At 45.8% G+C, this 13997-nt stretch overlaps 1 protein-coding gene across 1 annotated transcript in view; it reads right to left on the reverse strand.

The window, feature by feature from the left end:
* Window positions 1-13997, reverse strand: part of LOC140411190 (dynein axonemal heavy chain 8-like) — a 2783184-nt gene that overhangs the window by 2640824 nt on the left and 128363 nt on the right. Inside the window, exon 5 of the mRNA XM_072500280.1 lies at window positions 8307-8458. Within this exon, the coding sequence (XP_072356381.1) occupies window positions 8307-8458 (152 nt within the window). The remainder of the gene's footprint in view (window positions 1-8306; window positions 8459-13997) is intronic.

Here is a 13997-nt window from a genome sequence, read left to right on the forward strand (position 1 = left end):
ATATGTGACTAAAGTTTTTCAACATTTCTGTCTTTGAATCATTTAATGCCCATTGAGTGTTCACAATTCCCACCTGTCCTGCCATTGGTATCTCATGCTCTATCCACAGTACTTCCCAAAGACTCTCTGTAATCATGGGTGAAGCTACATACATGGATACATAGATTCATAGAAGTTAGAAGTCAGAGGAGGCCTTTTGGCTTTTCGAGCCTGCTCCGCCATTCATCACGATCATAGCTGATCATCCAACTCAATAACCTAATCCTGCTTTCTCCCCATAGCCTTTGATCCCATTCGCCCCAAGTGCTATATCCAGCCGTCTCTTGAATATATTCAAAGTTTTAGCATCAACTACGTCCTGTGGCAATGAATTTCACAGGCTCACCACAGGGCAGCACGGTAGCATAGTGGTTAGCACAATTGTTTCACAGCTCCAGGGTCCCAGGTTCGTTTCCCAGTTTGGGCCACTGTCTGTGCGGAGTCTGCATGTTCTCCTAGTGTGTGTGTGGGGGTTTTCTCCGGGTGCTCCGGTTTCCTCCTACAGTCCAAAGATGTGCAGGTTAGGTGGATTGGCCAATGATAAATTGCCCTTAATGTCCAAAATTGCCCTTAGTGTTGGGTGGAGATGTTGACTTTGGGTGGGGTGCTCTTTCCAGGAGCCTGTGCAGACTCAATGGGCCGAATGGCCTCCTTCTGCACTGTAAATTCAATGATAATCTATGATTAATCTAGGACAAAGGTTCGGCACAACATCGTGGGCCGAAGGGCCTGTTCTGTGCTGTATTTTTCTATGTTCTATGTGTCGACGTGGGTTTCCTCGGGTGCTCTGGTTTCCTCCCACAAGTCCCAAAAGACATGCTATTAGGTAATTTGGACATTCTGAATTCTCCCTCTGTGTACTTGAATAGGTGCCCGAGTATGGCGACTTGGGTCTTTTCACAGTAACTTCATTGCAGTGTTAATGTCAGCCTAATTGTGACAAGAAAGATTATTAATTAATTAGATTCAGGTTCTCGTTCTTAGGGTCACCTTCAGTTTGGGAGTTGTCAGAATTTGGTTCTCTACGAGATTTTATCTTTGACAAACTTCTTTGAGTAATCATTCTGATAATTTCATCAGCACCAGAAGAATCAGATTCACTGCCATTGCCATTTGATATGTGACTAAAGTTTTTCAACATTTCTGTCTTTGAATCATTTAATGCCCATTGAGTGTTCACAATTCCCACCTGTCCTTCCATTGGGATCTCATGCTCTATCCACAGTACTTCCCAAAGACTCTCTGTAATCATGGGTGAAGCTACATACATGGATACATAGATTCATAGAAGTTAGAAGTCAGAGGAGGCCTTTTGGCTTTTCGAGCCTGCTCCGCCATTCATCACGATCATAGCTGATCATCCAACTCAATAACCTAATCCTGCTTTCTCCCCATAGCCTTTGATCCCATTCGCCCCAAGTGCTATATCCAGCCGTCTCTTGAATATATTCAAAGTTTTAGCATCAAATACGTCCTGTGGCAATGAATTTCACAGGCTCACCACAGGGCAGCACGGTAGCATAGTGGTTAGCACAATTGTTTCACAGCTCCAGGGTCCCAGGTTCGTTTCCCAGCTTGGGCCACTGTCTGTGCGGAGTCTGCATGTTCTCCCAGTGTGTGTGTGTGGGTTTTCTCCGGATGCTCCGGTTTCCTCCTACAGTCCAAAGATGTGCAGATTAGGTGGATTGGCCATGCTAAATTGCCATTGTGTTCAAAACTGCCCTTAGTGTTGGCTGGGGTTACTGGATAGGGTGGATGCGGGCGAATTAAGTGGGGTGCTCTTTCCAAGAGCCGGTGCAGACTCGATGGGCCGAATGGCCTCCTTGTGCACTGTAAATTCTATGATTCTTTGTGTGAAGAAATGTCTCCTTATCTCTGTCCGAAATGGTTTACCCTGAATCCTCAGACTGTGACCCCTAGTTCTGGACACACCCATCATTGGTAACATCTTCCCTGCATCTACTCTGTCTAGGCCTGTTAGAATTTTATAAGTCTCTATGAGATCCTCCCTCATTCTTCTGAACTCCAGCGAGAACAATCCCACCTAGTCAATATCTCCTCATATGACAGTCTTGCCACCCCTGGAATCAGTCTGGTAAACCTCGCTGCAGTCCCTTGAGAGCAAGAACATCCTTCCTCAGAGAAGGAGACCAAAACGGCATACTCCAGGTGTGGCCTCACCAAGGCCCTGTACAATTGCAGCAACACATCCCTGCTTCTATACTCGCATACTACAACCTTCACTCCTGCCAAATCATTCTCTAAATGCAAGTATACTCCATCTACTTCTAACTCCTTAATAACTCTGACAACTACTGGACCCGACACTAAATCACACTCCAAATATACTTTATACAATGAAACTGGGATATAATCTCCACCTATCCCATTCACTAATACCTTAGCTTTCGCTAAACTCTCTGGAGGGAAAATCGAATCCTTCTCCAGTAGCACCGATGTACTTTAAAATAGTTATGAGTTTGGCTACATCAGTTGATGTAAATGGGGTGATCTTCCCTTTCACAAAAACCCAGTATATCTCTCATAGAATCATAGAGTATACCATCCAGAAAGAGCACTCTAATTAAGCCCAGGCATCCAGCCTATCCCATAACCCAGTAATCCGACTCAACTAAGGGGCAATCCACCTCACCTGCACATCTTTGGACTGTGGGAGGAAACCGGAGCACCCAGAGGATACCCACGCAGACATGGAGAGAAAGTGCAAACTCCACAGTCACCCGAGGCTGGAATTGAACCTGGGACCCTGGAGCTGTGAGGCAGCAATGCTTACCACCGTGCCACCATACTGCCCTCATCTAACTCATTCATCACTTCTGCTCCCACAGCAATGTTTACCTCAGGTCTCCTAAGTTCAGTTAAAGCCTGCCCTATAATATTCTCCATTTTTGTTCTCTTTTCAGAATCCTCCTTCTGAACTCCAACAAGTCCCGTGAGCCTTCTTCGCAACTTCAAACATGCTGAACGAATGTGTCCCACTTTATTACAGTGGTAACACTTAGCTTTCGAGTCTCACCTTCACCCTCAGTACCTTCCTTCCTGATCTGAAGAGGAGATCTCGGAGCGTTCCAGCTATCCATTGCTTACCATGGCTGCCTGTCTTCCTTTCACTCTCCCACTAACTATGCTTTTCAAAATTTTGGGGATGATGTAGCAGAGGTTTAAATTTATAAATCCGCTCATAATCATCGGCCATTATTGCTATGTATCTATTAGTGGTCACCCTCTGGTCTTCAACTTGGGTTCTTATCATAGGTGGTAATGAATTCCTAAATTCCTCTAAGATAATAACCTCTCTTAGCGCATCATAGGTCGTTTCAACCCCCAATGCTCGGACCCATCTATTAAAATTGTTCTGCTTCACCCTTTCTAATTCGTCTGTCTCGGCTATCTGCTTCAATTCCGAAAATTTGCCTATATGCCTCGGGAACAAATCATATACACCCAGAATAGCCTTTTTTACCTAGTCATAATCCTTAGACACCCCATATGACAGGGAAGCATAAACTTCCTGTGTCCACCCCATCAATTTACTTTGCATGGGTAATGTCCACTTTTCTTTTGGCCACTCTATTTGGGCTGATATTTTTTCAAATGCCCTGAAAATGGTTTCTAATTTTGGAGACATGGATAGAGCAGGGACAGGAATGGTTGTTGCAGGTTCCGGGGTTTAGGTGTTTTAGTAAGCTCAGAGAAGGAGGCAAAAGAGGGGGAGGTGTGGCGCTGCGAGTCAAAAACAGTATTACGGTGGCGGAGAGGATGCTAGATGGGGACTCTTCTTCCGAGGTAGTATGGGCTGAGGTTAGAAACAGGAAAGGAGAGGTCACCCTGTTGGGAGTTTTCTATAGGCCTCCAAATAGTTCTCGGGATGTAGAGGAAAGGATGGCGAAGATGATTCTGCATAAGAGCGAAAGTAACAGGGTAGTTATTATGGGAGACTTTAACTTTCCAAATATTGACTGGAAAAGATATAGTTCGAATACATTAGATGGGTCGTTTTTTGTACAATGTGTGCAGGAGGGTTTCCTGACACAACATGTTGACAGGCCAACAAGAGGAGAGGCCACATTGGATTTGGTTTTGGGTAATGAACCAGGCCAGGTGTTAGATTTGGAGGTAGGTGAGCACTTTGGGGACAGTGACCACAATTCGGTGACGTTTACGTTAGTGATGGAAAGGGATAAGTATACACCGCAGGGCAAGAGTTATAGCTGGGGGAAGGGCAATTATGATGCCATTAGACATGACTTGGGGGGGGGGGATAGGTTGGAGAAGTAGGCTGCAAGTGTTGGGCACACTGGATATGTGGAGCTTGTTCAAGGAACAGCTACTGCGTGTTCTTGATAAATACGTACCGGTCAGGCAGGGAGGAAGGCGTCGAGCGAGGGAACCGTGGTTTACCAAAGAAGTGGAATCTCTTGTTAAGAGGAAGAAGGAGGCCTATGTGAAGATGAGGTGTGAAGTTTCAGTTGGGGCGCTTGATAGTTACAAGGTAGCGAGGAAGGATCTAAAGAGAGAGCTAAGACGAGCAAGGAGGGGACATGAGAAGTATTTGGCAGGTAGGATCAAGGAAAACCCAAAAGCTTTCTATAGGTATGTCAAGAATAAAAGAATGACTAGTGTAAGAGTAGGGCCAGTCAAGGACAGGGATGGGAAGTTGTGTGTGGAGTCTGAAGAGATAGGCGAGATACTAAATGAATATGTTTCGTCAGTATTCACTCAGGAAAAAGATTATGTTGTGGAGGAGAATGCTGAGACCCAGGTTATTAGATTAGATGTGGAGATGCCGGCGTTGGACTGGGGTGAGCACAGTACGAAGTCTTACAACACCAGGTTAAAGTCCAACAGGTTTGTTTCGATGTCACTAGCTTTCGGAGCGCTGCTCCTTCCTCAGGTGAATGAAGAGGTCTGATCCAGAAACATATATATAGTCAAATTCAAAGATGCCAAACAATGCTAGGAATGCGAGCATTAGCAGGTGATTAAATCTTTACAGATCCAGAGATGGGGTAATCCCAGGTTAAAGAGGTGTGAATTGTATCAAGCCAGGACAGTTGATAGGATTTCGCAGGCCAGATGGTGGGGGATGAATGTAATGTGACATGAATCCCAGGTCCCGGTTGAGGCCGCACTCATGTGTGCGGAACTTGGCTATAAGTTTCTGCTCGGCGATTCTGCGTTGTCGCGGGTCCTGAAGGCCGCCTTGGAGAACGCTTACCCGGAGATCAGAGGCTGAATGCCCTTGACTGCTGAAGTGTTCCCCGACTGGAAGGGAACATTCCTGCCTGGTGATTGTTGCGCGATGTCCGTTCATTCGTTGTCGCAGCGTCGGCATGGTCTCGCCAACGTACCACGCTTCGGGACATCCTTTCCTGCAGCGTATGAGGTAGACAACGTTGGCCGAGTCGCACGAGTATGTACCGCGTACCTGGTGGGGGGTGTTCTCACGTGTAATAGTGGTATCCATGTCAATGATCTGGCACGTCTGCGACAACGAATGAACGGACATCGCGCAACAATCACCAGGCAGGAATGTTCCCTTCCAGTCGGGGAACACTTCAGCAGTCAAGGGCATTCAGCCTCTGATCTCCGGGTAAGCGTTCTCCAAGGCGGCCTTCAGGACCCGCGACAACGCAGAATCGCCGAGCAGAAACTTATAGCCAAGTTCCGCACACATGAGTGCGGCCTCAACCGGGACCTGGGATTCATGTCACATTACATTCATCCCCCACCATCTGGCCTGCGAAATCCTATCAACTGTCCTGGCTTGATACAATTCACACCTCTTTAACCTGGGATTACCCCATCTCTGGATCTGTAAAGATTTAATCACCTGCTAATGCTCGCATTCCTAGCATTGTTTGGCATCTTTGAATTTGACTATATATATGTTTCTGGATCAGACCTCTTCGTTCACCTGAGGAAGGAGCAGCGCTCCGAAAGCTAGTGACATCGAAACAAACCTGTTGGACTTTAACCTGGTGTTGTAAGACTTCGTACTTAGATTAGATGGCATTGAGGTACGTAGGGAAGAGGTGTTGGCAATTCTGGACAGGCTGAAAATAGATAAGTCCCCGGGGCCTGATGGGATTTATCCTAGGATTCTCTGGGAAGCCAGGGAAGAGATTGCTGGGCCTTTGGCTTTGATTTTTATGTCATCATTAGCTACAGGAATAGTGCCAGAGGACTGGAGGATAGAAAATGTGGTCCCTTTGTTCAAGAAGGGGGGTAGAGACAACCCCGGCAACTATAGACCGGTGAGCCTCACGTCTGTTGTGGGTAAAGTCTTGGAGGGGATTAGAAGAGACAAGATTTATAATCATCTAGATAGGAATAATATGATTAGGGATAGTCAGCATGGCTTTGTGAAGGGTAGGTCATGCCTCACAAACCTTATCAAGTTCTTTGAGAAGGTGACTGAACAGGTAGACGAGGGTAGAGCAGTTGATGTGGTGTATATGGATTTCAGTAAAGCATTTGAAAAGGTTCCCCACGGTAGGCTATTGCAGAAAATACGGAGGCTGGGGATTGAGGGTGATTTAGAGATGTGGATCAGAAATTGGCTAGCTGAAAGAAGACAGAGGGTGGTGGTTGATGGGAAATGTTCAGAATGGAGTTCAGTTACAAGTGGCGTACCACAAGGATCTGTTCTGGGGCCGTTGCTGTTTGTCATTTTTATCAATGACCTAGAGGAGGGCGCAGAAGGGTGGGTGAGTAAATTTGCAGACCATACTAAAGTCGGTGGTGTTGTCGACAGTGCAGAAGGATGTAGCAGGTTACAGAGGGACATAGATAAGCTGCAGAGCTGGGCTGAGAGGTGGCAAATGGAGTTTAATGTAGAGAAGTGTGAGGTGATTCACTTTGGAAGGAATAACAGGAATGCGGAATATTTGGCTAATGGTAAAGTTCTTGGAAGTGTGGATGAGCAGAGGGATCTAGGTGTCCATGTACATAGATCCCTGAAAGTTGCCACCCAGGTTGAGAGGGTTGTTAAGAAGGCGTACGGTGTGTTAGCTTTTATTGGTAGAGGGATTGAGTTTCAGAGCCATGAGCTCATGTTGCAGCTGTACAAAACTCTGGTGCGGCAGCATTTGGAGTATTGCGTGCAATTCTGGTCGCCGCATTATAGGAAGGATGTGGAAGCATTGGAAAGGGTGCAGAGGAGATTTACCAGAATGTTGCCTGGTTATAGAGGGAAGGTCTTATGAGGAAAGGCTGAGGGACTTGAGGCTGTTTTCGTTGGAGAGAAGGTTAAGAGGTGACTTAATTGAGGCATACAAGATGATCAGAGGATAGGATAGGGTGGACAGTGAGAGCCTTTTTCCTCGGATGGTGATGTCTAGCACGAGGGGACATAGCTTTAAATTGAGGGGAGCTAGATATAAGACAGATGTCAGAGGTACGTTCTTTACTCAGAGAGTAGTAAGGGCGTGGAATGCCCTGCCTGCAACAGTAGTGGACTCGGCAACACTAAGGGCATTCAAATGGTCATTGGGTAGACATATGGACGATAAGGGAATAGTGTAGATGGGCTTTAGAGTGATTTCACAGGTCGGCGCAACATCGAGGGCCAAAGGACCTGTACTGCGCTGTAATGTTCTATGTTCTAAAACACTTCTTTTTTCTATCTGAGTCCACAGCAGCTAAAACTGAAAGTGAAACTCCAAAAAAAACTCACAATCACAGCTCAGTTCCACCCAGAAAGTGACATCACTGAAGCCATGTGATAAGACAAAAGCCTTTCTTAAAGGGGCACTCCCATGCCACAATTAAGGGCAATGTGGTGTGGCACATCCATGCACATCTAATAATAATATTAGTGGCACAAGTAGGCTTACATTAACACTGCAATGACGTGACTGTGAAAATCCTATCACTACACTACAGCGCCAGTTCGGGTACACTGAGGGAGAATTTAGAATGCCCAATTCACCTAACTAGCACACCTTTCGAGACTTGTGGGAGAAAACCGGAGCACCTGGAGGAAACCCATGATGACACAGAGGGATCGTACAGACTCCGCACAGACAGTGATCCAAGCCCGGAATCGAGCTCGGGTCCCTGGCGCTGTGATACCACAGTGCTAACCACGGTGCTACGGTGCCGCACAAATTTGGGTTGTGGGGGTGAGACCAACGCAGACATGGGGAAATGTGCAAACTCTACAAGACGAGTGGAAGGAACCAGTACTAATGCTGTCACATAATGAGTAAAGTGGTGAATTAATATCAAATGCCACTTCATACCTCAGGTATATTTTTCGATGTGATAAGTGTATCATCTTTATACCGCACAAAGAACAAGCACAGACCTTCCACACGAACATCAGATAAATTGCCCATCAATAATCTCATCATTTTGGTCCCTTTAGTAACTCCAGCAATAATTCGGCCACTTTCTGAAAATAATAAATTTGGCAAAATATTAGTCAGTCATCCTACTTAGATGTAGGTAGAAACAAAGATTCTGCATTGTGTAGGAGCCAAGCTATTCCCTCCCGACAACATTTGTGTAGCAGCAATGGTCAATGTCGATGGCAGATTGCAAAATTGAATTTAATGCCACTCCAATTGAGACCTCTGTCACTTCCCTCTTTTCCCTTAGCCGTTCACACCAAACATCCTACAAGGTTACCTTGGTCTTAGTCTGAAGATTCAGGTTTCTTCTTCCATATTTTCTTACGTGCTCTCGGAGTTGTCCTGCACACACATTTCCTGCTCCTTTGATCCTAATTTCAATAAAATGTTCACCAAAACAACTGCTCTTTGTGCCTCTGCTAGGTAAAGTAAGAGTGACTGCCTGTGACATCAAGACAGTATTTGACAGAATGTGGCATTAAGGAACCCTAACAAAACTGAGGTCAACGGGAATCAGGTGGAACTCTCAGCTGGTTGGAATAATACTTAGCACACAGGAAGATGATTGTGGTTGTTGGAAGTCAAACATCTCGCTTCTGAACATCACTGTAGGAGTTCCTCAGAGAAGAGTCCTTAGCCAAAACATCTTCAGCTGCTTCATCAATGACCTTCCGTCCATTTTCAGATCAGAGGTGGATATATTTGCCAATAATTGCACAATGTTCAGTACTCAACTCAACAGATACTAAAACAGTCCAGGTGAAAATGAAGGATTGGGCTGACAAGTGGTAAGTAACATTTGTGCCACACAAGTGCGAGACAATGAGCATCTCCAACAGGAGAGAATCTGACCATCTCCCCTTTACATTAAATAGCATTACTATTGTGGCATCCCCCAATATCAAAATCCTGGTCTTTACCATTGAGCAGACTCTGAACTGGATTAGCCACATAAATACTATGTCTACAAGAGCAGGTCAGAAGCGAGTAACTCACCTCCTGACTCCCCAAAGCCTGTCCCTAATCAACAAGACACATGTCAGGAATGTGATGGAACATTCTTCACTTACCTGGTTGAGTGCAACTCCAAGAACACTCAAGAAGCTTGACATCATCGAGGACAAAGCAGCCCCCTTGATTTTTACCCCACCCACAAACATTCACTCCCTCCAGCACCAACACACAGTGGCAGTAGTATGTGGCATTTACAAGATGCATTACAGGAAATTATCAAGCTCCTTAGACAGCATCTTCCACACTCATGAGCACCAAAATCTAGAAGAGCAAGAGGAGCAGATACATGGGACACCACCAACTGGAAGTTCCCCTCCAACCTATCATCCTGTCTTGAAAATACATTGCTGTCCCTTCACTGTCACTGGTCTAAATCCTGGAACCCCGCCCTGACAATACTGTTGGTGTACCTACATCACATGGACTACAAAGGTTCAAGAAGTACACCTTCTCAAGGGGAATTGGGGATGGGCAATAAATTTTGTCCTAGCCATGAAGACCACACCCTTTAAATATAAAAAAACTTTCCTATAAATTTTCTATCACCCTTCATTTCTTCATTAAAAGCCCTGGACTCCACTGTTCTCACAAATTCTTGCCCTATCTCCAAATTTTCTTTCCTTTCCGAAGTATTTGATTGTGTTGTCAAGTCTAAAACAATGGCTACCTTACATAATTCCATGTTTAAACCACTCCAAACCCAAACAGGAACAATCCATGCCACAGTACCATTTGTTTTCAAATTTGTTTTTATGGCATGAGCATCACCATGGGCAGCACGGTAGCTTCACAGCGCCAGGGTCCCAGGTTCGATTCCTGGCTTGGGTCACTGTTTGTGCGGAGTCAACACGTTCTCCCACTGTCTGCCTGGGTTTTCTCCGGGTGCTCCGGCTTCCTCCCACAAGTCCCGAAAGATGTGTTGTTAGGTGAATTGGACATTCAAAATTCTCCCCCAGTATACCCGAACAGGCGCCAGAGTGTGGCAACTAGGGGATTTTCACAGTACAGAGAAAATACAGCACAGAACAGGCCCTTCGGCCCACGATGTTGTGCCGAACCTTTGTCCTAGATTAATCATAGATTATCATTGAATTTACAGTGCAGAAGGAAGCCATTCGGCCCCCTGAGTCTGCACCGGCTCTTGGAAAGAGCACCCCACCCAAACTCAAGACCTCCACCCAACACCAAGGGCAATTTTGGACACTAAGGGCAATTTATCATGGCCAATCCACCTACCCTGCACATCTTTGGACTGTGGGAGGAAACCGGAGCACCCGGAGGAAACCCACGCAGACACGGGGAGGACGTGCAGACTCCGCACAGACAGTGACCCAAGCCAGAATCGAACCTGGGACCCTGGAGCTGTGAAGCAATTGTGCTATCCACAATGCTACCGTGCTGCCCTTAAAAACAAATAAATCTACACTAATTCATTGAAATTCACATAACTTCATTGCAGTGCTAATGAAAGCCTATATGTGACAATAATAATGATTATTATCATTCATATTATCATGGGCACCACGGTAGCATAGTGGTTAGCACAGTTGCTTCACAGCTCCAGGGTCCCAGGTTCGATTCCCGGCTGGGTCACTGTCCTGAGCGGAGTCTGCATGTTCTCCTCGTGCCCTCGGAGTGCTCCGGTTTCCTTCCACAGTCCAAAGATGTGCGGGTTAGGTGAATTGGCTATGCTAAATTGCCCTTAGTGTCCAAATATGTTAAGTGAGGATTACTGGGTTACGGGGATAGGGTAGATACGTGGGCTTCAGTAGGGTGCTCTTTGTAAGGGCCGGTGCAGACTCGATGGGCCGCATGGCCTCCTTCTGCACTGTAAATGCCATGAATTATTATTATTTTTTTTTAAAGTTTTTTTATTGGTCTATGAATTATTATTGAAAAGGAGTAAGTTCTAGAGATTTAATCTAGGGTCAGTTCTATGCTTACAAGTCAGAATGGTAAGTGACTTGAAAGGCAACTTGTGGTGTTCCTGTGCACCTGCTGCGCTTGCCCTTCTAAATGGTGAACCTCACGGGTTTGATAACGTTGAGAAGAGAGGATTATATTCTATATTGTTGGGTATGGTCAATGCCCGTCTCTCATCAAAGTCAAATAGTATTAACTTATACCTTGTGCAAATGTTGGAAAATCAAACTATCCTTGCTCTTTCTTTTCACCCTGGCATGGATGACTGCATCATTGGCTGCGATTCTCCGTTACGCGTCCGCTCTGCTACTGGAGAATCCCGCTACCGTGAACAATTGGAGAATCTCACTGTCATGAACAGATGGAGAATCCCGCCCTGTGTGTCTGTCTTTCTAATGCCACCTAGCTGCGTGGGCATGCACTTACTTGATTCCAACTGAAAGGGGATGTGGAATGAGTGGATCAAGCAGAAATTAAATGATGCATAAAGGACTTAAAATGATGAATCAGTGATCAATCACAGACAAAAGGGAAAGCTGAACTCAGTATGAAAGGAGGTCTGGAATCAGGGTTGGGAATTGAAAGATTTCATGGGATGGATCACGAGAGTGAACGAAGGCATGTAGGAGGATAGCAGGAGGGTTCAGAGTCAGAGTTGGCATTGGGACGGTCACGGGTCTAGGTGACATATGCAGAGAATCTGCCACTGCAGGTGGTGAAATTGAATTCAATAAAATAAAAGTGGAATTAAAAGTCTAATGATGCCCATGAAACCATTGTCGATTGTCGTAAAAACCCATCAGGTTCACTAATGTCCTTAAGGGAAGGAAATCTGCTGTCCTTACAGGAGAATGTGGGCAGCACGGTATCATGGTGGATAGCACAATTGCTTCACAGCTCCAGGGTCCCAGGTTCGATTTCGGCTTGGGTCACTGTCTGTGCGGAGTCTGCACGTCCTCCCCGTGTGTGCGTGGGTTTCCTCCGGGTGCTCCGGTTTCCTCCCACAGTCCAAAGATGTGCAGGTTAGGTGGATTGGCCATGATAAATTGCCCCTAGTGTCCAAAATTGCCCTTAGTGTTGGGTGGGGTTACTGGGTTATAGGGATAGGGTGGAGGTGTGAATCTTGGGTAGGGTGCTCTTATTAAGAGCCGGTGCAGACTCGATGGGCCGAATGGCCTCCTTCTGCACTGTAAATTCTATGAAAGAATTGGAAAAAAGATCTAAGGTAACAGAGAGTGGCTTAAGGGTAATAGAGAGGAGAGGAAATGTGATTTTCTTTCTATTCGTTCATGGGACGTGGGTGTCGCAGACTGTGCCAGCATTTATTGCCCATCCCTAATTGCCCTTATGGGGCAGTTAAGAGTCAGCCACATTGCTCATGGTCTGGAGTCACATGTAGGCCAGACCAGGTAAGGACAGCAGATTTCCTTCCCTTAAGGACATTAGTGAACCTGATGGGTTTTTACGACAATCGACAATGGTTTCATGGGCATCATTAGACTTTTAATTCCACTTTTATTTTATTGAATTCAATTTCACCATCTGCAGTGGCAGGATTTGAACCAGGATCCCCGGCGCATTACTCTGGCCCTCCGGTTTACTTGACTAGTGACAATACAATGCCTTCCCTATTGGATGGATCAAAGGTGAAGGAAGCACAGGGTGCAAGCGTGAGGTGACGGGGAGGGAGGTAGAAGCTATAAGATAAGGTTTGAATGTAATAAATCCCATTGTCTGTGGTTTGATGAAAATGCATGTTCAGTTGTAAGGATCGCAAATCAAAGTGGGAGGAGGATCGTATTGGATGTGTTGCATACAATTGGCCTTAATAATTTGTGAAATGAATCAGAACCATGGAAAAGCATGCTCTTACATGCATGTCTGCCATCTTCACTCAGTGCAATTATTGCCATAACCATGGGTTTTCATTCACCCAATTTGCCTGCAACCTTGGGAGCATCAAGAGAGAATGTGAGGAGAATTCTTGTCATCCGAAAGGTTAGCAGCAGGCAACAGAGTGGAAGAGTCTGATCTAGACGCAAATATCGAGGAAGGAATCAGTGAAGATGGGTAGTGGTGGTGTGTCACCACATCCAGAGGTCAAGAATAAACTACCACCAGATGTTAGAGAGGCGATGTCAGGCATAGGTAGACCTAAACTTTTAGTGTAACTGGACCATTTATATACTGTGCTCATGTTATGTCCATTGTACGAAGCTAACAAACTCAACACACCATCTTGCACATTTCCAGAATGTAGGCAGTCTAATCATGGCGTTGTGTGTGTGTGTGTGTGTGGGGTGGGATAAGAATCCAAGAATTCCCAAACCAACACCGCAAAGAAGGAAAATCAAAGGGGGTTTGGCTTTACCGACCTCACAATACTACCACTGGGCAGCAACTGCAGAAAGAGTGAGCGGATGGGTACACAAACCCAGCACAGAGTGGGTATAGATAGAGGAGGCCTCTTGTAAAGGAACGACCCTCTGGGCCCTGGCTACAGCAGCACTCCCATCCCCCTCAACAAGATACACAATGAGCCCAGTGGTAGTAGCCACGTTGAGAACGTGGGCCCAGCTGAGACGACACTTTGGGCTAACTATAATGTCCCCCCGTGGCCCCCATCTGAAAAATGAAATGAAA

This window comes from Scyliorhinus torazame, chromosome 4 (assembly GCF_047496885.1).
Source record: "Scyliorhinus torazame isolate Kashiwa2021f chromosome 4, sScyTor2.1, whole genome shotgun sequence".
Lineage (NCBI taxonomy): Eukaryota > Metazoa > Chordata > Chondrichthyes > Carcharhiniformes > Scyliorhinidae > Scyliorhinus > Scyliorhinus torazame.